The following is a 23,705-nucleotide window of genomic DNA, read 5'->3' on the forward strand; positions in this document are numbered from 1 at the left end:
AAACATGTTTGATATTCAGGATTTTAAATTGGGATGCTCACGGCTATGATTACGTCAGTACTTTCACAACAGCCAATGCACAACTGCAAAACAGCTGCTGTGTGGTCCATTGGATAGTGGAGATGGAGGAAACTGCTTCTTATGGTTTTGTAGTAACACTGTCTGTATAATATGTTGAAAACATACCACAACCGCATGGAGCAAGGAAAGCTCTGGAGTGAAATCGTCTCAGTTTTCAACATACCGGGTGAGTGCATAAAGCTGCTAACAGGCTAACATTTGTAAACACTGGTTGCTGAAATGACGATTTGTTGCGTAAGATCATGTGAGGCGCTCCTTCGGCATGATAATCTTAATAATATCTTGTAGTGTGTGATGCGCCACAATTTCCAAACTTGTAGTGTGTGCATGTTTAAGATTTCAGGGAAGATAATCTGCAAAGATTCTCCTTATGCAACCAGATTTCATTATTGGTTAGGATTTTAAAAATCCAGTATTGTGAGCCTGGCTTAAGGCCTGAAGGACCACAAAGAGATCCCAAGAGGGGATGAGGCGCGGCCTTGGATGAATCAACCTCCAGGTGCCTCTAAGGACTCTAAAAACCAGAACATGCTTCCCCACTAATCTGCCATCTGCAGTGTCTTGGTTTGCTGCAATAGTGGCCAAGTAAACCTTAAGTGTAAAAGCATAAAATGTGCCATTTCAGGTCGTATAGCCAACTCGTAGAGGGGGTCCTCGCCTGAGAAATTATATTCACCACTGTGGACGAATGACCTTTGAGTTCCTCCTGGGCGCATCCAGGGACCAAACACAGAGGTTCCAGAGATCGAAGCGGGTGTCAGATTGTACCCTTACCCTGGGAGAGAAGACCTCTTCTCATAAGAATCGCCAGGGAGGAGCTAACGCCAACTACACAAGCTCTGAGAACCAAGTCTTGTTGGGCGAATAATGTAGGCCAAAAAAAGAGTTGTTCCATGTCCTCCCTGACTTTGCACAGTGTTTGTGCAATGAGTGTTGTACTTTATTTTAGAGTCCTATGAGCTTGTTTGTATGTATATTTTAATCGTTGAGCTCTGCTTGTTAGTTAATCCTTCCATATTGTCTTTATTCACTTCATCGTCTATTTTACATTTGTTAATTTCTCTGTAAATGTGAACTTTATCTATCGTATTTTTCTGTATATGAGTTGTATTTACTGGTTTTGTTGTTCCTTTGTGTAGTTTCACGGTGCTACGCAAACTAAAGCTCAATGGCGCTCTTCACGAGCGAAATAAAGAAAGAAGTACCCGTCAGAAACTCTCTGTGTCTCGTTTATAGATACCGAAGGGCAGCTACATATGTTCTTTGGGGGACACAGTGCCTTGTCTGCCGGGTCTGTCAAAGAAGTCACTGACAAATGCAGGAACTGGAGTTCACTGACATGTGTCATACTGACTTGATGACTGACCTGTTCCATCACAACATGAGGAGGCAGAGAATCTGCATCCGAACAGGCTCTGACATGTAATCTTAACACCTGGCCATCACACAGGGGGAGGACCAAAAACACCGGAAGTGTGACCAGGAAAGGAGGTCCTTCCTCTCTGGGTCACCCATCTCTGGTTTGCTATGAAGCATTTCATGGGTTCTTAACAACCTGAGGATGGGCTGGTGGTGTCACCCTCCTGTGAGTGACTGGCTGTTGTTCAGGCCTGACTGCTGGCCCAGGCTGTTGCGGCGGCCTCAGCGGTGCTCACACAATTAATCACACAAAAAGCATGTGATTAAACTGATGAAAATTTGGTGTGATTAATCTGATTAAAATTATTAATCTACTGACAGCCCTGTATAAAAAGATCATGATGAATGAAATATGTTCTACAGCACAACAGAGAGATGCTGTTTCATCTTGCTGTATACAATCTTGACTTGAGTACCCTCAGTAATTTCAAAGGCACATGATACTTTTCCTAAAAAGGTATTCTGTTTGTGCCAAAATGTTGATTATAGATACAACAAATAGTTTGTTTTTTTTTTTTTTTGGCACAAATGGACCCTCATACAGTACCAAATGGACCCTCATACAGTACCTCTCAGGATCAACTGCAATTCCAAATACAGGTAAATTGGAACTGGTAAATCAGTGGTTTTTGAACTGTGCGTCGACACAAATTGTGAGAATGGTGACGTTTATTCCCTTGTCAGCAATACGATGTCATATTCAATAAACAAATTCCTTGGTGGGCTTAACTTTTTTTTTTCTTGTTCATAATATGACACACCACATTACAGATTCTGTGCTGTTTTTAATGCCAATCTGCACATAAAAGTGCAACCTTGTGTAGTCCAATTCAAACCATCCACTTCATGAATGTGAGTGTTCAGGATCACAACTCAAGGCAATACAATGGTAATGTTTGATTTGTGTTAATGCATTGTATTTTATTTTATTGTATTTTAAAAACATGTATGCCATATTTTTAAGTTGAAGAAAAAATTTCAGTGCTTATCTGTTACTTGCAGTTGTTGGTTTTATTTGACTCATTTTGAAAAGCATGTTGCAAATGGACAAATGTAAGCTTAAAATATATGATGGATAATATGATAAATTTTACAACCTACACTCTAATGGAACCACACAACGCTAAATCATACAGGTATATTTATTTCACATGCTTTTTGTTCCTCTATGTTATGATACTGTTTGTGAACATTTGGCTCACTGTAGTCATTGTGTTAGAAAAAGCCCTTCATGAACCAATGTACATTTTTCTGTGTAATCTGTGTTTAAATGATATTTATGGAACAGCAGCATTTTATCCTAAATTCTTGAATGATTTAATATTGAATTCATATGTAATTCCATCTTACATGTGTGCATTCCAGGCTTTTGTTGTTTATACTTATGTAATGTGTGAATATTCTACATTAGCAGTGATGGCTTATGACAGACATGTGGCTATATGTCGACCTTTAGACTATCACTCAAAGATGAACAAATTTTCATGCAGCATATTACTTGGCTTATGTTGGGTCGTACCATTTCTTACTATGTTCTTTGCAGTTTTCCTGTCAACTAGGTTGGTACCATGTAGAAGTCAAATTGAGAAATTGTATTGTGACAACTGGTCAATAGTAAAACTCTCATGTGAGTCAACTGTCATCAATAACATTTATGGATTTATTTTTATTTCATTGTATTTTGCGCTTGTGCTTGTAATTATGATGTCCTATATAAAACTTATCATGGCATGTAAAGCATCATTAGAATGCAGAAGGAAATTTTGGCAGACATGTGTGCCTCATTTACTTTCATTGATAAATCTGACTGTTGCAATACTTTTTGATACCATCTATAACAGATATGGATCAAGTGATTTCCCTGTAATCTTGCGTAATTTTTTGGCTTTAGAGATGATTGTAGTGCCACCTCTTTTTAATCCTGTAATCTATGGCTTAAAACTAGCAGAAGTTCGCAAACGAATCTTAAATTTATGCATGAATTGTACCAAAAATGACAAAGTATGAAATATGTTGTTTATATGCTGTGGTGAATTCTGTGAGGAAAAAGAGAAAATGTGAACTGTCGTCTGTGCTTTATGTAAACTCAAGGAAGATAGAAGTAAAGGGAAAGTCATCTTCTCATTATGGTGCAAAATCCTTGCTAAAGGAATAATATACACTGAGTTTTTACTGTAACAAAATATACCTTGACAAGATGATCAGGACTTGTATCACCCCGGAGGGGTTTATTTTGTTATAATGACTGATTACATATTTTCCATCCTTTACAGAATTACTTACATTACATAAACAAATAAATTCATGTATATGAAACATGCAAAATTATTTTTGAATGAACTCTCCTTCTAACTTGTCTATTGTCTGTGTATTGGAATTGTCATGTTATGAATACATCTATACTGTGTTGATGTATATCTGTGTTTTGTATTTGGTCAATTCTATGATGCACTAAAAAACAGCATCCCAACAAAGACCACTGAATATTACCAGGGGTTTAATTGCCAGAATCCCAGAGAGAATTTGCTCAGACAATAACAGTATAATACTATCAGTAGTCCTTAGTGGATTAATTGCATGGATGTGCTCATCCATGATCACATTTATGGCAATGTTTATGTGGTATGATATATACATATAATTATATTTATTTATTTATTTTTTCTTTTCTGTAATCTGTGTATAAATTACCATTATGGAACAACAGGATTTTATCCAAAAAATCCTAAAACCTAAAAAGTATCACTGGCCAGTATGGTGGAATAAAATGCATGGGACAAACAACCGTTCTCTATCCTCTGTCCCTTTTTATGGTGTTCCATTTGTGCCAAAAAAAGTTGACAGCTTTATTCAATATATGTTGTGTTCTGCAATGTATTTTATATATCCAGGTATCCAGATATTCAGGTACACAAATAAATCAAAGTGACTCTGGACTACAAAACCAGTCTTAAGTCGCTGGGGTATATTAGTAGCAATAGCCAAAAATACATTGTATCGGTCAAAATTATTGATTTTTCTTTTATGCCAAAAATAATTACGAAATTAAGTAAAGATCATGTTCCATGAAGATATTTTGTAAAGTTCCTACAGTAAATATATCAAAACTTAATTTTTGATTAGTAATATGCATTATTAAGAACTTCAGTTAGACAACTTTAAAGGTCATTTTCTCAATATTTTGATTTTTTTGCTGCCTTAGATTTCATATATTCAAATAGTTGTATCTCAGTCAAATATTGTCCTATCCCAACAAACCATACATCAATGGAAAACATATTTATTTATTCAGCTTTCAGATTATGTATTAATCTCAATTTTGGAAAATTTACCCTTATGACTGGTTTTGTGGTCCAGGGTCACATATGACAAATTAGCGAAAGAACACGATTCCATAAAAGCGCCAATGGGAGTGGAAAGTTGATCTGATTTAATGCACAAATTAAAAAACACAGACACAGCACAATGACCAACGCAGTCTACCGATTATAAACTAGTGAGGGTGGTTACTAACAACAGAGGTGTTTACATGTATCTTGCTATTCTATAAACATGAATGACTCTTAAGACCTTAGAATTTATCCTTGTACTTTGTCATTATATTCAGCGGTTCCAGAAAGACGAAGACACAAAACAACAGCAATAACATTAGGCATAGACAATTGAGCTGTACACTTTTTTTTTTTTTTTTTGGCACAAACAGAACGCCATTATTTTTGGAAAAAGCCTTCCATAAATGACAGAATGAAATGACATAAAGATATTGTAGATATAGACAAGTACATATATATTGCACAAAGCAGTCTACTCCTTTTTGGCATAAATGGAACCTCATACAGTATCTATCATTATCCAAAACCGCTGTATTTACAGATGTAAATTTGTAATTAGCAAATGTCATAATAAATTAATTATAGGTTACATAATTATGTAATGTATTGCTTCAGGCTTAAGGCTGTGTTTTGGTGAAACTTTTTTTTTTAAAGCATGAATGACCATAGCTGTTGGACAATGAAATGGCTTTCTTTGCCACTTTAAATAAAAGTTTGTTTTAAAAACCTGCAGTAACATGCTTTGACTGGGATGACCTTCGGTTGACTGAGGCGGTCACAATTTTTACTCAAGTGAGCCTTAGCATTTAGGGTAAAGTTAATTTCTGTGTAGGCCTTTCAGTACAGTTTTAGCTGTAAAAATGCTGTTTTCAACATTATTGCCAGTGAAAAACAGATGAAGTTTACTGAACATGCGTTAAACTGACAATATACAATAAGAGGAATGCTGTTAAACAGCAACATAAGCTCTTTGTGTATTACTACACTCTTAAAAATAAAGGTGCTTCACGATACCATAGAAGAACTTTTTTGTCTAAATGGTTCCATAAAGAACCTTTAACATCTGAACAACCTTTCTGTTTCACAAAAGGTTATTTGTGGCGAAAGAAGGTTCTTCAGATTATAAAAAGCTAAGCAAGAGATTATTCTTTAAAGAACCTTTGACTGAATGGTTCTTTGTGAAACCAAAAATGGTTCTTCTGTGGCATCACTGTGAAGAACCTTTTAAAGCACCTTTATTTTGTAAGAGTGTAGCTCTGTATTGGCAATGCCAAAAATGCATTCGTATTACTAAAAATGTAATGTCCCCCATTCACTTTGAGGAGGTCAGTTTCATTATACTGCTCTAGAATTATAATTATTTTGGTCTATAATTTTATTCTGGCTTGACTATGCCATCATCAATAACACCATTCTTGGTCTCCCAGGAAAAATGGCCACACAGAAATTGTGTCCCATGTGGGATAATTATTCAGCTCATGATAGCTAATGACCTCTGGCTCTATGAAAGATTATTGCACCATCTCTTTATTCTCATGTCGGGGTATTTGAATCTCTTGCGAATGATGTAGTGAGAAAAACAAGAAGTGAAGTGTTTATTTCAATGTTCATTTATCTTTAAGCAATATATTTGAATATTCCATATTAGCTATTTAATCTGATACAAGGTTCTGATGAAACTGACTGACTGTTTTATTTTTATTATTACTATTATTTTTAAATGCTTTAAGCCTCAGGACATTTCTACCCGCACCCCACTAAAATCATTTTTGGTTGTGTTAATGTGAAAATAAAGTGACCATAGAGTTCACAAAGCATGTTATAAGTGAACAACATGGTGTTTCTTCGGGAAACACTGTCTTGAGGAGAAGGGCCTGCACTTCCACAACTCCTAAAAATGTTACTTATTTAGGGGCATCTATACTAACTTTTAAAAATAAAAGTTCCAAGAAGGTTCCATGAAGAACCTTTAACATCTGTGGAACCATTTAAATGCACAAAGCTTTCTTTGTAGTCTTCTGATTATAAAAATAATCTTCACACTAAGCAAGAAAGGTTCTTTGGGGAACCAAAATGGTTCTTCTGTCAATCACTGTGGGAAAAACGTTTTAGAATCTTTTTTAGAGTGAAGTGGAGAATCACTCTGATTTGACTTCAGCTGCAAAGTATGCTGGAGAACCAAAGGTGCCACAATACATTTATTCATTGACACAGTGTGATGCATATTACATATCAAAATCTGCTAAGGGGTAATTAATTGTAAAAAGTAATGTAAAAATATATCATCTCATATTGGAAAATTAAACAAAATTGTATCACATTTTGATAATTGCCTTGATCTGTTAAACAGTGGAGAAGATAGTAATCTACATAGTGCAAAAATCACCTGTCAATTTTAATGAGTGAAGAAGAAATCCACATACGTTCTGTATTAAATATATTACAGTCTCTGACAGAAAGCAGGTTGAAGCTGCTCAGGCTGTCATTTTTCCTGTAAAGCGATGACATAGCCAAAGCTATGTAGTGTGGGTTTTCCAAGAAATCCGTGCATTTTCTGGAGCTTTCCAGGCTTTTCATAAAAACTGTTCAAATTCATTGACTTAAAAAACCAAGATTGGAGTGATTTAGTGTAACAAGCAGGACTCGTAGGAAGCGTGTAAGATCCAAGTGCGAGCTTTTATTTACAGATCGTAGTCAGACAGGCAGGGTCAGTATCCAGACAAACAGAGTGACGAAGGCAACACAATAACGTAATCCACAAAACAGGCAGAGTCCAAAAACCAGGGAGAGCAGTCCAAAAAGTAACAAATAAACAAGGAAAGGAACGATGGCAAAAACTAGACAGAACTATGGAAAAACAAAAGCAAAACTATGATAATAAAACAGAACCGTGGCAATGAAAACAGGGAAAACCGCTTGGTAGAGTCCGCAAGAGCAAAACAATACTTTGCAGCTTCCTGTTTGAAAATGGCCTCCTTTTATGGCCACCAAACAGGAAGTAACAAACGAAGCAGCAGAGGGAGCAGCAACAGTCAGTAGGTGAGGGCTCCCTCTGCTGGCGTGGCGCTACATTTAGATGCACAAAGTTGTTTTTATTGTCTCTTGCAACAAAAATCTTTTGAAATCTATAAAAGTGCAGATCCTGAAAAAAAATCACTTTTTAATATTTAACAGCTTGCGTCAACGCAAACCCCTTTTTTGGTGCTAAAAAATTACTCTCAAGATTTACTAAAGGGACAAAGTGAAAAATTTGCTATTATTGCATATACAATGGGAAGTGTTTTTCTTTTAGCCACAAATTTCATGTGAGACAAATATTTAAATGAATCGTACAGTTTAGTGGTATTTACACAATTACAGCACCTAACACCCCCCAAAAAGCATGTCTTAACACATTATGTCCCTGTGTTGTTAGTTGATTACGCACACCTGATTCTCATCTGTACTACTAGTTTGCGACCTGACGATCCACCTTATTTTTTCTGTATAAGCGGGTGCAGCCATTTGTACATTTTATGGTTTTGGCTTCCGGTCTTGTCCGCGTACAGCTATTTTTAACTATGCAACAGCTGGTTTTGCTGCGTGATATTGGAAAATGGTGTGTCTTACCATAATATTTTATTGTACTATTTTTATGAACACACTGGTGCAAACAGTTTTATGATTTACTGCACGTTGTTTTTCTTTTCGTTATTATTCCGGAAGTCTAGAAGTAAGGCTTACTTCCACACTGAAAAATAAGGTGGATGTACGATGTACGGTAGACACCCATAAACATTTTGCAATGAGTCCTTTGAATTCCAGTGATGCCCCTGCTTTTTCAATGATAAATATTTATAAAGCATTTGAATTTTTTCAAATCATTCTTAAGTTTTAAATCATCTGGTGATTTGAGTGCCAAATGCTGTAATGCAATCCCCCCCCCTAGGGTTTATTTGAAAGATCCTCACAGACCAGTTGTCATGAGTAAAAGGGTTATTTATAAGCAGGTCAGCATTACAGGCTTCATATTTTGACTGAGACCATATACGGTAAGATTTGACCACTGGTGTAATAGTTGAATGGTTTTAGAAATCTGTTTTTTTTTTTTGATTGTCTCTTAAGTGCTTGATTTTCATGGACTATATTTGATATACATGGATAATATAACATCTTTTCCTACCTACACCCTAATGGAACCAAGAGACTCTAAATCATACAGACATATATATTTCACATGCTTCTTGGTGCTCTATATTATGATACTTGTTGTTAACACTTGGGTCAGTGTTGTTATCGTCTTGGAGAAAGCTCTACATGAACCAATGTACATTTTTCTGTGCAATCTGTGTGTAAATGATATGTATGGAGCTGCAGGATTTTATCCTAAATTCCTGCATGATTTATTGCTGGATTCATATGTGATTCCTTCTTACATGTGTGCGTTTCAAACTTTTGTTATCTACAGTTCAATTTTGTGTGACTGTACTACAGTAACTGTAATGGCATATGACAGACATGTGGCCATATGTCAACCTTTAGACTATCATACAAAAGTGAACAAATTTTCATGCAGCGTATTACTTAGCTTCTGTTGGATCCTACCCTTCGTTTACATGATTATTGTTCTTGTGTTGTCAAATAGGTTGAAACTGTGTAAACATCACATTAATAAATTGTACTGTGACAACTGGTCTATGGTAAAACTTTCATGTGAATCAACTGTCATCAATAATATTTATGGATTTTTTGTCATTGCATTTTATTCTTGCCTGGTTGTTTTTATTATTTTGTCCTATATAAAACTTATCATCGCATGCAAAGCATCATTAGAATGCAGAAGGAAATTCTGGCAGACATGTGTGCCTCATATGTTTACAGTGATGAATTATGTTGTTGCTGTGTTGTTTGATGCCATGTACAGCAGATATGGCACAACAAATGTTTCAGAGTATCTGCAAATTTTTTTGTCTCTAGAGATGCTCATTGTGCCGCCTATTGTCAATCCTGTAGTCTATGGGTTAAAACTCCATGAAGTACGCAAAAGACTCTTTAAATGTTTTGTTGAAATCAGAAAACAATAAAGAATACACTCACTCATTACTGTTCTGTTTTTCTTGCATGTACAATGTTTAAGCAAAGGATTTATTACATTGCTGAAAAACTGCCATGCTTTAGAAAAAAACTTTTATTGTGAATGACTGATGGTAAGTTATGACAATATTATGTTGAATATTACTTGGACAGTATTACTTTATTACAATATTACTTTATTACTATGTTCAGTGGTCTTCTGTACTGTACTGTAACTGTGAACAACATGTGAACATATATGGACTTGCTTTTCTTTCATTTTATTTTTGCTGTAATTATTATGTAAAGCTTGTCATTGCATGTATATCATCTTAAGAGTGATACATTTCTGATACATTTCACTATTGCAATGCTTTTTGACATGATGTACAGCAGATACAGCTCAAGCAATTTATTTGAGGATCTGCATCATTTTATAGCTTTAGAGATGGTTACTGTGCCACCTCTTTTGAATCCTGTAATCTATGGCTTAAAATCCAAAATAAGATTGTGAAAGAGTCTTAAAACCCAATAATATACTGAAAAAGCAAGATTCTCTTCATGTAAAAATCTCTTTATAAAAAAAGGAGTCTCTTTATGTAACCATAAACACTGAACAATACTGAATGCATTGTAACCAACTAAACCTATTGTAAACATAAATGAAAAATGCTTGTGAGTTTTGCAGATGAAAAGACAGTAGATTCCTTAATGCTTATGGGAGGTCCAGGACCGCCCCAGCCCCCCCTCAATTCGAACACTGGTTATGGGTCGACGAGTACTTGTGCAAGCAGTATAAGATACCTTTACTAGCTGGAGAAAAGACAGTAATATAACAGACGATGAACTTTTTTTTTTTTTTTGTAACGTAGTGGAGCGCATCCCAGAGCCTGTGCTACACAAGCTTTTGTGCTTAAAAAGTATACTTTTTTTTTTTTTAATGTATTAAATATGATATTCAGTGCAAAAACAGATGACTTAATTTTGTTTTGCACACTTTTTTTAGATTTTGTCTAAAGAGTCATTAGTCACATGATTTGAAACCCCTAGACAGCCTATATACACAACACTCTATTTAAACAGCATGTAAACTGTAAAGTAAGAGTCATGTTGTGTCATCCATCTGTTATTTGATTTGAACTATCTGTACTACTTATGTTTGCAGGTATCTTCAATTTGCAGATGGCAGGATAACTGCCAGCACCTGGAGGCAATGGAGACTGAATCCTAAAAAAAAAGGAACCTGTTAATCTACAACAAGAAAAAAGATATTTGACAAAAATCTAACATAACAATTCTGATTTTACAGTGTGCTGAACATTTAAAGATGAAGAACTCAACAGTTGTGTCATCTATTATATTGGAAGCTTTTTACAAAATGGAGGACTGTGATGCCACACCAGCAGAGGGAGCCCTCACCCACTGACTGACTGTTGTTGCTCCCTCTGCTGCTTCGTTGGTTACTTCCTGTTTGGTGGCAACCATTTTCAAACAGAAGCTGAAGAACTGCCTTGTTTTTTTTGTTATGGTTTTGTTTCATGGTCATAGTTTTGTCTTTGTTTTCTGCCATAGTTTTGTCTAGTTTCTTATCCTTGTTTATTTGTTACTTTTTGGACTGCTCTCTCTGTTTTTTGGACTCTGCTTGTTCTTGTGGAATACTCTATTGTTTTGCCCTGGATGTAACTGTTTGTTTGGAATACCCTGCCTGTCTTGACTTCTGTTTATTAAAGTCTTTCTTACTTGTTATAAATACATTTTGTGGTCTTTCTCTTGTTATACATGCTTGTACTCTTTGCTAACACCATTGTGATTTTTGTCATAATTATCAACAAAGTGCTTCATAATCCTATGAATTACTTTCTAATGTAACTTGGCTGTAAATGGCATCTACGGTGGCACAGCTTTGCTTCCCCCCTTGCTGGGTACTTTAATGTCTTCTTCTCATGAGATATCTTTGGCATGTTGTAAGGCTCAAATCTACTTCCTGCACACATATGCTATTATAGAGTTCACTATTTTGTCGGTGATGTGCTACGATCGCTATGTGGCCATCTGCTACCCGCTGCAGTATCACAGTATTATGACGATCACAAAAGTGTATAAACTGATTGCCTTCTCATGGGGTTATCCTTTAGTGACATTCAATTTGTTTTTTATTATGACTCTGCGCTTGACAATCTGTCAAAACCGCCTGGGGAGGATTTACTGCCTAAACTTCTATCTGGTCAAAATGTCTTGTGGGAACACATATATTGAGAGTGTTTTGGGATTGTTTTTTGTTGTTGTATACTCTTTTCCTCAGCTTGCAATGACTTTCTATTCATACGGACATATTCTGAAAATATGCTTTACTGCCACTAAAGAGTCTAAAATGAAAGCATTGAAGACCTGCACTCCACACTTATCTGCAATACTAAACTACAGTGTGGGATGTTTTTTTGAAATCATACAAAGTCGTTTTGACACAAGTTATCTTCCCTTTGAAACGCAAATGTTTTTGTCTCTTTATTTCTTGATATTTCCTCCCATTCTAAATCCAGCTATCTATGGGATGAGTGTTAAAGCACTGAGAGGCAATATTTTTAGATTGTTTGGCTGTGAAAATAGGTTATCGTCTTTAAAGTAGGACCTCTGGAAAACAATGCAACAATATTCTCAGTATGATAAATAAGGAACTGAAGTCTAATCTGTGACAAGAAAACAATAATGTTAACTTATATGTGTCTTCATATAGTGCCTTTGAATCGAACTGAATGCTAATTCCATGTAAATTTGACATCCAAAGACCGGAAAGAACCCCATCATGCTTTTCAAAATCACATTTTGTACTTGTAATCCATGTGTTTCATGTTAATTCATGCACTGTATTTGCTTTAAATAGATATGCCTTTTTTCATAAGATTACTAAACTGTCAAAATAGACCTGTCATATTTCACTTGAGCAATAAAGATGGACGGAACTATATTATTTGTAAGCAACATATAAAATAATAAAAAAAAATAAAAATAAAAATAAAGAGATATACAAATCTAATGTAAGATTATGTGCTAACAATAATAAATAATATATAATAAAACAATTAAATGAACTGTTATACAATCTGTGGCTCCAAAAGGCAGCAACAAAGAAAGGGACACACATGGATATCGAAAGTAACTCAAGATTTATTGACGAAATAGAAAATTAAACGAACAAATGCTGATGTTACCAACAGTAGATTCAGTGATGTAGAATAACAACAATAAAACGTGCCTCACAAGGCTCCAGGGGGTGAATAAAGGCCTCCTGTAGCGAAGCGATGAGTTCTTGTAAGAAAAATATCCATATTTAAAACGTAATAATCACTTTAATCTACACAGTCGTACACAGAAGCAATTACGGGCGGATGACGTACTGTAGGATGTATGCGCTGCCTATGTGGCACTCAGAAGTGACGAACACAAACGTGATGTGGAGAGAGGTACACAGCGCCGCTCACGAATTAGAAGCACAAAACAAGGATTTGTAAAGAAAAATGTCAGAGTATTTCGATATAAGCCAAGAAGCCTGGTTTTCCTTTGCTAAAGGAAAATTTACTTCCTTTGCTCCTGTAAACAAACGTTGGTTTGTGCGAGACTCACTAAGTCATCCATCTGGAAAGGCCTCTGTGTACGACCAGTTGGCGCAAGCTAGATTAAAGTGATTATTATGTTTTAAATATGGATATTTTTCTTACAAAAACGCATTGATTCACTACAGGAGGCCTTTATTCACCCCCTGGAGCCTTGTGAGGCACGTTTTATTATGGATGGATGCACTTTATCTGACTTGTTTTGGACTGATGAAGAGAGACACCTGCCCATACCATTCTAAAGCTTGGAAGAGCCAGGATGATTTTTAATGTAACTCAAATTGGATTCATCTGAAAGAAGGAAGTCATATACACCTAGGATGCCTGGAGGGTGAATAAATAATAGGCTAATTTTCATTTTTGCATGAACCATCCCTTTAAACTTCGGAACCAAGAGCAACTACAAAAACACCAAATTGATCACATACAGGTGCACAGAATAGTGTATCTGCCACAATATTTTCCGCAACACAGCATGAACATGTTTAATATGGGTGTCCCAGCTATCGCTAAACACAATGAGATCATTCAAGTAGACTGCACAATCATCAAGTCCTAAAATTACCCTGTTCATAAGGCGCTGAAACATCAGTGAGGCATTTCTCAACCCGAAACTCATAACTTTGTAAGAGTAGAATCCAGTAGGGTAAACAAATGAAAAAATGGCACCTGCCAGTAACCTTTAGGCAAGTCAAACTTGCTCACAAATTTGGCTGAACCCACCTGATTGACACAGTTCTCAACACGAGGAAGTGGAGAGCAATTTGGTTTGGTTACACTGTTAACTTTACAGAAACAAGTGCAAAATCTCAGTGACCCATCAGCTTTCCAAACAGGAAGACAGGGAGATGCCCAGTTGGAAAAGGATGGTACAGCAATGTTATTTTCCTGCATGTAATTAATTTCTGCCTCCATAATCTCACGTTTATTTGGGGAGATGTGAAAATATTGAAAAAGTAGAGGCATGAACACAAGCTTGCAAAGGCAAGGTTTAGGCAGACATCCATTTGACAAGTCCAGCATACATCATCAGAGGGAACAAGGGAAGATTCAGTTATGATATTTTGATTAAAAAAATAATTAATTGATTAATTAAAATAAAAAAGAATATGCAATAAGACAATATACTATAACATGCATTTAAAAAAGATCCCTGTTACAACATTATAAGCTGAATCAGCAGTTTGAGCCTCTGAATGCAACATTCTTTTACTCGTTAAGAATCAGCTCCATGTTCCCCTATATCAAACTATAAGTACTGATGGATTTAATATATGATACTCAACAGAAAAACAATTTTGTTTTGCACACTTTTTTTAGATTTTGTTTACATTTTCATTGATCATGTGATCTGAAACCTCTAGACAGTCATCCAAGGTTACACACGATACTCTATATAAACAGGATAAGTACACCGTAAAATAAGAGTAATGTTGTGTCATCCAGTCATCCTTCTGTTGTTCATTTATTTGAACTATCTGTACTGCTGTTTGCAGGTATCTTCAGTCGGGCAGGATAACTGCCAACACCTAGAGGCAATGGAGCCTGAATCCTCAAAAAGGCACCTGTTAATCTAAAACAAGAAAAGGGATATTTGACTAAAATTTTGTTTTTTTCAGAGTGTTGAACATTTTAAGACAAAAAACAAAGCGAATGTCACTAAAGGATAACCCCATGAGAAGGCAATCAGTTTATACACTTTTTTGATCGTCATAATACTATGATACTGCAGCGGGTAGCAGATGGCCACATAGCGATCGTAGCACATTACTGACAGAATAGTGAACTCTATAGACCATTCGCTAGATGTAAACAACACTGGTCCAGAAGCACTTCCTGTTTTTTATTTTTTATATTATTTCACATATACAAATACATCTTAAAGGTGCTAATGTAACATTTTCATCCAGGCAAATGTTATGTTGGTTGTATTTTTTTGTGATGTTTGTGTAAAGTTAAAAAAAAAAAGAAACAGGAAGTGTATCGGGACGAGTGTGTTTACATCTGACGAAATGGTCTATACTGTTCTTAGTATGAGAAGTAAACAACTGAAGTCTAACCTGTGAAATGAAAACCCAACTTTGTTAACTTTCTGTCTTCAAATAGTGTCTTTGAATTGAACTGAATGCTAATTCCATGTAAATTTGACATCCAGTGACCTTAAATAACCCCATCATGCTTTTCAAAATCAGAATATTATGTACTAACTCATATGTTGTATTTAAAATGTACAACTGTTCCTTTTTATAAGATTAATAAACTGTCAAAATACATATTTCACTTGATCACTAAAGATAGATGGAATTTATATATGGATGGAATTTACTTGTAAGCAATGTATAAAATAATTACAAAACAAAAAAGAGAGAGATATACATATCTAACATCAGATCATGTGCTGCTCTCTGTAATGCTTCACCATAACAGATGTGCTCTTCACAGGCCTCCAAAACAAGCAAAACATTTCAGGCCCTGGCCCAGAACACACTTTGTGTCACACAGTGTAGTGTTAATTATAACCATTAAACAAAAGCCTTTTTTGTTATCATTGTTATTTTCTATTGTAACATATTTCAAACTAAAACAGATGGCTATTTTAAACATTTTATTAAGCAAATTAATTAAGTGTCATCCCTACTCTAGAAAATATAGTCCCTGGCTTAACAGAACGCTGCTATGTAACAAAAATAACAAGCCACTGTTTGTTGTAACAGGAACACTGTACTGAGCAATAAACATCCAGGGTTGGAAACTGACAGTTTTACAATAAACTAAACCAGTTGTGTTATATCACATTAAAATACCAGTTTATACTTAGCAGATTTAACTTAACTTAAATGCTCTGTGGTGGGGTAAGGTAAAGTGCCGGGCTGGCTCAACTTACCCAACAGCATTTGGCTTACTTTGCCCTATAGAAAAAAACTAGCTAGCTTACCAATTCAGACTAATATTTAGCTAAATTATTCACATGGTTTTATATGTTACTAAATCACTGATATGCATCATAAATGTATTTATTATATATGCTATAATGTATTATATATTTACATTCTCATTTTAATGCCATGGTTTAGCTGTATTATATTTGATACGGAAATTTCTAGGGCCTCTTCTAAAATGTCCACATTCAGGTCATGGTGCATGTGTCTTTTTGCTGTGAATCAATAAGTAAATTTAAGAATAACTCTTATTTTTTGAGGATTTTCCTTCATATAATGGACTTCATTGGTGCCCCGATTTTGAACTTCCAAAATGTAGTTTAAATGCAGCTTCAAAGGGCTCTAAATGATCCCAGCCGAGGAAGAAGGGTCTTATCTAGTGAAACGATCTGTCATTTTTTTCAAAAATAAAAATTTGTGTATTTTTAAGCACAAAAGCTCATGTAGCACAGGCTCTGGGATGCGCGTTCACGATGCTACGAATTAGTGATGGGTCGTTCTTTTTTGAACAAATCTTTAATGTGACTCGGGAAGAACGAGTCGTCTCGTGGAGTGATTCGTTCAGTCACACATGCACAACATTCTATTAGGTTCTGTACTGGAATTAGTTCACCTGTTTCGAGTCTTCGGGTTTTTCGAGTCATTCGTTCATCTTATGGGGCTGTCACATGATGAATGAACGACTCAAACCCGAAAACTTGTCAGATAAGTGGTGAGATGAGCTAATCATAGACTAAAGACCAAGGTAAACAATGAATTCATCTTTTCTGTTTCTTATAGCATTATAGTTTTGTCTTGTTTGTAGTGTGATCAATGTTTGTGTAAGCAGTAGATGTGTTAGGGAAGTAACACGTAACATTTTAATTATAATTTGCTAAAATGAATGAAATGACTCGAAAAAGGATTTGTTCATTTTGCTGAACGAGACTCAAAGGTCAGAGTCGGTAAAATGATCCGAACTTCCCATCACTATTACAAATCACATCTAAGTTGTCTGTGTACTCCAGCTAAAAAGGTAGAGTATGGCGAAAACTCCATCTTATTTTCTCCTACAACTTCAGAATCATTGTTGTACCTTTTTGTTTGTAAACAGCGTATGACTTACTTGCACTTTCTTAGTCTTTGCGCATTCGCTTTGTAAACACTGGGTCTGTGGTTCCGCCTACATTCGGCGTGACCTTTCGACATGATTCAATAGTACGTGAACGTGCATCCCAGAACCTGTGCTACACAAGCTTTTGTGCTTAAAAAGTATACACATTTTTATTTTCCAAAAAAAAATGGCCGATCGTTTCACTAGATAATACACTGCTTCCTCGGCTGGGATCGTTTAGAGCCCTTTGAAGCTGCATTTAAACTACATTTTGGAAATTCAAAATCAGGGCACCAATCAAGTCCATTATATGAAGAAAAATCCTGAAATGCTTTCCTCAAAAACCATAATTTCTTTACGACTGAAGTCAGAAGGACATGAACATTTTGGATGACAAGGGGGTGAGTAAATTATTTGTGAATTGTTGTTCTGGAAGTGAACTTCTTCTTTAAGCATTTTAGTCTCAAGATAAAGACTAAGACTAAATCAAAAATGGTTGTCAAAATTAACACTGAGTTGTAGTAGATGGAGTTTTTCGCCATACCTACCCAACCAAAGCCCACTCACGTCATGTCCGCCAAGCCAAAGTCTGCTCAGGTCACGTCAGCCGCTCCAAGGCCTGCTCACGTCATGTCTGCCGCTCCAAGGCCTGCTCACGCCACGCCTGCCGCTCCAGGGCCTGCTCACACCATGCCTTCCGCTCCAGCGCCTGCTCACACCATGCCTGCCACTCCAGCGCCTGCTCACGCCATGCCTGCCCGTCCAGAGTCTGCACCTGTCATGGCCGCCCCCCCACAGCCAGCTCACAAGATGGCAGCTCACAAGATGTTCACAAGATGGCCGCCATCCCCAAGCCTGTTCACAAGATGGCCGCCAACACCAAGCCTGTTCACAAGATGGCCGCCCCATCTGCGTCCCCGGGCAAGATGGCTGCCACGCCTAAGTCTTATCAGTCCAACACCATCTCATCCAAATCTCATCTCACCATGTCTGCCACACACAAAACAAATCAAGTGATGCCTGATCCTCCGGTGTCAAGTCAAGTCAGGGCTGCACTTTCAGTGCCAAGTCAAGTGACAGCTGTGTTTCCTGAGCCACGTCAAGTTACAGCTGTTACTTCTAAATCAAGTGAAGTTACAGCTGTAGTTCCTGAGTCAAGCCAAGTCACAGCTGTTCTCCATGAGTCAAGCCAAGTCACAGCTGTTCCCCATGAGTCAAGCCAAGTCACAGCTGTTCCCCATGAGTCAAGCCAAGTCACAGCTGTTCCCCATGAGTCAAGCCAAGTTACAGCTGTTCCCCATGAGTCCAGCCAAGTTACAGCTGTTGTTCCTGAGTCAAGTCATGTTACAACTGTTGTTCCTGAGTCAAGTCAAGTTACAGCTGGGTTATCTATGAGCCAAGTCAAGTCACAGCTGATCTTCCTGAGCCAAGTCAAGTCACAACTGACCTTCATGAGCCAAGTCAAGTCACAGCTGGTCTTCACGAGCCAGGTCAAGACACAGCTGTTCTTCTTGAGTCAAGTCAAGTCACAGCAGACCCCCCTGAGTCGAGTCGAGTCAAGTCACGGCAGACCTCCCTGAGTCAAGTCAAGTCACAGCAGACCTCCCTGAGTCAAGTCAAGTCACGACAGACCTTCCAAAGCCACATCACATCTCAGCTGACCTCCTAGAGCCTCGTCATGTCTCAGCTGACCCCCCCCAGAGCCTCGTCACGTATCAGCTGACATCCCAAAGCCTTGCCAGGTCTTGTCTCAGCTCCCAAGCCATGCAGAGCCCACGCTCCCAAGCCACGCAGAGCCCACACTCCCAAGCCACATGTCCACAGCATCCACACCCTCAAGACTGGCAGGCATCCCACTACTATCTACTATGCTGCCTGTAATGGCTGTTGCCATTTTGAGCGTGTGGGCTACACACTGTGCTCCAGAGGCCTCATCTGATCACAAGTCTGCTCCAGAGGCCTTGTCTGACCACGAGTCTGCTCCAGAAGCTTCGCCTGACCACGAGTCTGCTCCTGAGGCCTCGTCTGTCCATGGGTCTGTGCCAGAGGCCTTTCCTGTCCACCAGTTTGCGCCAATACCTCCTGAGGTGTCAGCATGCACTGTAGAACCTCCTAAGGAGGTGGCGTCCAATAATGAACTCACTGCCACGTCTGACCATGAGTTTGCGCCAATGCCCCCAGAGGTGGCAGCTCCGGCTGCAGAACCCTCTAAGGGGGCGGCATCCTCCTATGAACTCTCTGCCTGCCATGTCACGGCCAAGAAGGCTAATTATGAACTCTCTGCTCTGCTATGGATGTCATTAGTTCCTCTGTGGGTATCTTTGCTCCTGTCTGCTCTGTCTGCCCCGCCATGGCTCCCTGCTCTGCCTGCTCTGTCTGCCCCACCATGGCTCCCTGCTGTGCCTGCTCTACCTGCCCCGCCATGGCTGCCTGCTCTCCCTGCTCCACCATGGCTCCAGCCTCCTCTGAATCAAATATGGTGGACTTCTGCTCCAAGGTTCCACTGTCTGCTACTGCTCCACGGCCCAGGCCCTCCAGTGTTACACTGTCTGCCATTGCTCCACGGCCCAGGTCCTCCAAGGTTTTACTGTCTACCACTGTTCCACGGCCCAGGTCCTCCAGAGTGCCACAGCTCCACAGCCCAGGTCCTCCAGGGTTCCACTGTCTGCCACAGCTCCACGGCCCAGGTCCTCCAGTGCTTCACTGTCTGCCACTGTTCCAGGGTCCAGGTCCTCCAGTGCTTCACTGTCTGTCACTGCTCCACGATCCAGGCCCACCTCCTCTGCACGGACCTGGCCCTCCGTCCCACCCCCTGTTTTGCCTCTGGTCCCCCACCCTACTGGACTGTTGTTGTTTTGAGCGCCAGGAGTCGCTCCTAGAGGGGGGGATTCTGTAATGCCACGCCAGCAGAGGGAGCCCTTTCCCATGGACTGCCTGTTTCTGCTCCCTCTGCTGAAGCACTTTGTGGCAATATTTTTAGATTGTTTGGCTGTAAAATAGGTTATTGTCTTTAAAGTAGCACCTCTGGAACATAAGTGGGAGTGCAAAAGAATGCAACACTATTCTCAGTATGAGAAATAAGCAACTAAAGTCTAATCTGTGACATAAAAACAACTAAACAACTTACATGTGTCTTCATATAGTGCCTTTGAATTGAACTGAATGCTAATTCCATGTAAATTTGACATCCAAAAACCTGAAAGAACCCCATCATGCTTTTCAAAATCACAACATTTTGTACTTGTAATTCATGTGTTGTATTTAAAATGCACTGTATTTGCTTTAAATAGATATGCATTTTTTCATAAGACTACTAAACTGTCAAAATAGACCTGTCATATTTCACTCGCCGCTCACAAATTACAAGTAGAAATCAAGGATTTGTAAAGAAAAATTACAGAGAATTTCGGGTAAGCCAGGGATAGACTGGTTTTCCTTTGCTAAAGTGTGGAAACTTTGCTTCCTATGCTCCTGTAAACAAACATTGGTTTGTGCGAGACTCACCGGTCATCCTATGTCATCCGTCCGGAAAGACTTCTGTGTATGTCCAGTTGGCGCAAGTTAGATAAAACTGATTATTACGTCTTAATATATGATACTCAACAGAAAAACACAATTTTGTTTTGCACACTTTTTTAGATTTTGTTTAAATTTTCATTGATCATGTGATCTGAAACCTCTAGACAGTCGTCCAAGGTTACACACGATACTCTGTATAAACAGGATAAGTACACTGTAAAATAAGAGTAATGTTGTGTCATCCAGTCATCCTTCTGTTGTTCATTTGATCTGAACTATCTGTACTGCTGTTTGCAGGTATCTTCAGTCTACAGATGGCAGGATAACTGCCAACACCTAGAGGCAATGGAGACTGAATCCTGAAAAAAAGGCACCTGTTAATCTAAAACAAGAAAAGGGATATTTGACTAAAATTTTGTTTTTTCAGAGTGTTGAACATTTTAAGATGGAAAACTCATCAGCTGTGTCGTCTATTATACTGGAAGCTTTTTACAAAATGGAGGACCTTAAATACCTTTACTTTGTGGTCTTTCTCTTGTTATACATGCTTGTACTCTTTGCTAACACCATTGTGATTTTTGTCATAATTATCAACAAAGTGCTTCATAATCCTATGAATTACTTTCTATGTAACTTGGCTGTAAATGGCATCTACGGTGGCACAGCTTTACTTCCCCCCTTGCTGGGTACTTTAATGTCTTCTTCTCATGAGATATCTTTGGCATGTTGTAAGGCTCAAATCTACTTCCTGCACACATATGCTATTATAGAGTTCACTATTCTGTCGGTGATGTGCTACGATCGCTATGTGGCCATCTGCTACCCGCTGCAGTATCACAGTATTATGACGATCAAAAAAGTGTATAAACTGATTGCCTTCTCATGGGGTTATCCTTTAGTGACATTCGCTTTGTTTTTTATTATGACTCTGCGCTTGACAATCTGTCAAAACCGACTGGGGAGGATTTACTGCCTAAACTTTAATCTAATCAAAATGTCTTGTGGGAACACATATATTGAGAGTGTTTTCGGATTGATTTTTCTTGTTGTATACTCTGTTCCTCAGCTTGCAATGACTTTCTATTCATACGGATATATTCTGAAAATATGCTTTAAGGCCACTAAAGAGTCTAAAATAAAAGCACTAAAGACCTGCACTCCACATTTATTTGCAATACTGAACTTTAGTGTGGGATGTTTTTTTGAAATTGTACAAAGTCGCTTTGACACAAGTTATCTTCCATTTGAAACACAACTGTTCATGTCTCTTTATTTCTTGATATTTCCTCCCATTCTAAATCCAGCTATCTATGGGATGAGTGTTAAAACACTGAGAGGCAATATTTTTAGATTGTTTGGCTGTGAAAATAGGCTTAAAGTAGGGTCTTTGGAACACAAGTGAGGGTGCAAAACAATGCAATACTGTTCTTAGTATGAGAAGTAAACAACTGAAGTCTAACCTGTGAAATGAAAACCCAACTTTGTTAACTTTCTGTCTTTAAATAGTGTCATTGAATTGAACTAAATGCTAATTCCATGTAAATTTGACATCCAGTGACCTTAAATAACCCCATCATGCTTTTCAAAATCAGAATATTATGTACTTCTAATTCATATGTTGTTTTTAAAATGCACAACTGTACTTCTTTCATAAGATTAATAAACTGTCAAAATACATATTTCATTTGATCACTAAAGATAGATGGAATTTATATATGGATGGAATTTGCTTGTAAGCAATGTATAAAATAATTACAAAACAAAAAAAAGAGAGAGCGATATACATATCTAATGTAAGATCATGTGCTGCTCTCTGTAATGCTTCACCATAACAGATGTGCTCTTCACAGGCCTCCAAAACAAGCAAAACAATTCAGGCCCTGGCCCAGAACACACTTTGTGTCACACAGTGTAGTGTTAATTATAACCATTAAACAAAAGCCTTTTTTGTTATCATTATTTTCTATTGTAATGTATTTCAAACTAAAACAGATGGCTATTTCAAAACATTTTATTAAGCAAATTAATTAAGTGTCATCCTACCTCTAGAAAATATAGTCCCTGGCTTAACAGAATGCTGGTTATGTAACAAAAATAACAAGCCACTGTTTGTTGTAACAGGAACACTGTACTGAGCAATAAACATCCAGGGTTGGAAACTGGCAGTTTTACAATAAACTAAACCAGTTGTGTCATATCACATTAAAATACCAGTTTATACTTAGCAGATTTAACTTAATTTAAATGCTTTGTGGTGGGGTAAGTTAAAGTGCCGGGCTGGCTCAACTTACCCAACAGCATTTGGCTTACTTTGCCCCATAGAAAAAAAATAGCTAGCTTACCAATTCAGACTAATATTTAGCTAAAGGATTTGCATGGTTTTATATGTTGCTAAATCACTGATATGCATCATAAATGTATTTATTATATATTCTATAATGTATTATATATTTACATTCTCATTTTAACGCTATGGTTTAGCAATTATGTTAGCCAACTCTAATCTGCAATAAGCACATATTTTACCATTAATTTACTAATATACTAATATACACTAATATACAGTAGTAATTCAAATAGAAAAGAGATGGGCCTATTTACATAATCATAATGTAATAACCTGAAATGATGTGATCTGAAAACACTGGGCAATTCTCAG

At 37.5% G+C, this 23,705-nt stretch overlaps 3 protein-coding genes and 1 pseudogene across 3 annotated transcripts; all 4 read left to right on the forward strand.

Annotated features, from left to right (window-relative positions):
- The first annotated feature begins 2,571 nt into the window (after positions 1 to 2,571).
- LOC127152854 (olfactory receptor 52K1-like) lies at positions 2,572 to 3,507 on the forward strand. The gene has a single exon (XM_051093712.1). The coding sequence runs from the start codon at positions 2,572 to 2,574 to the stop codon at positions 3,505 to 3,507; it is 936 nt and encodes a 311-aa protein (XP_050949669.1).
- A 5,461-nt stretch (positions 3,508 to 8,968) lies between these two features.
- Positions 8,969 to 9,895, forward strand: LOC127152297 (olfactory receptor 2A12-like). Its single transcript, XM_051092880.1, has one exon. The coding sequence runs from the start codon at positions 8,969 to 8,971 to the stop codon at positions 9,893 to 9,895; it is 927 nt and encodes a 308-aa protein (XP_050948837.1).
- A 1,744-nt stretch (positions 9,896 to 11,639) lies between these two features.
- LOC127152856 (olfactory receptor 51F2-like) lies at positions 11,640 to 12,814 on the forward strand (annotated as a pseudogene).
- Positions 12,815 to 14,814: 2,000 nt separating this feature from the next.
- LOC127152296 (olfactory receptor 142-like) lies at positions 14,815 to 22,635 on the forward strand. Its single transcript, XM_051092879.1, has 2 exons — positions 14,815 to 14,991; positions 21,344 to 22,635. Exon 2 carries the CDS (start codon positions 21,492 to 21,494, stop codon positions 22,446 to 22,448), a length of 957 nt encoding a protein of 318 aa, XP_050948836.1. The 5' UTR covers positions 14,815 to 14,991; positions 21,344 to 21,491; the 3' UTR covers positions 22,449 to 22,635.
- The last annotated feature ends 1,070 nt before the right edge of the window (positions 22,636 to 23,705 follow it).

The sequence above is a fragment of the Labeo rohita genome, chromosome 21 (assembly GCF_022985175.1).
Source record: "Labeo rohita strain BAU-BD-2019 chromosome 21, IGBB_LRoh.1.0, whole genome shotgun sequence".
NCBI classification, from domain to species: Eukaryota; Metazoa; Chordata; class Actinopteri; order Cypriniformes; family Cyprinidae; genus Labeo; species Labeo rohita.

Coding starts and splice junctions, on each gene's coding strand:
- LOC127152854 (XM_051093712.1), top strand. CDS start 2,572: ATGGATAATATGATAAATTTTACAACCTACACTCTAATGGAACCACAC.
- LOC127152297 (XM_051092880.1), top strand. CDS start 8,969: ATGGATAATATAACATCTTTTCCTACCTACACCCTAATGGAACCAAGA.
- LOC127152296 (XM_051092879.1), top strand. CDS start 21,492: ATGGAAAACTCATCAGCTGTGTCGTCTATTATACTGGAAGCTTTTTAC.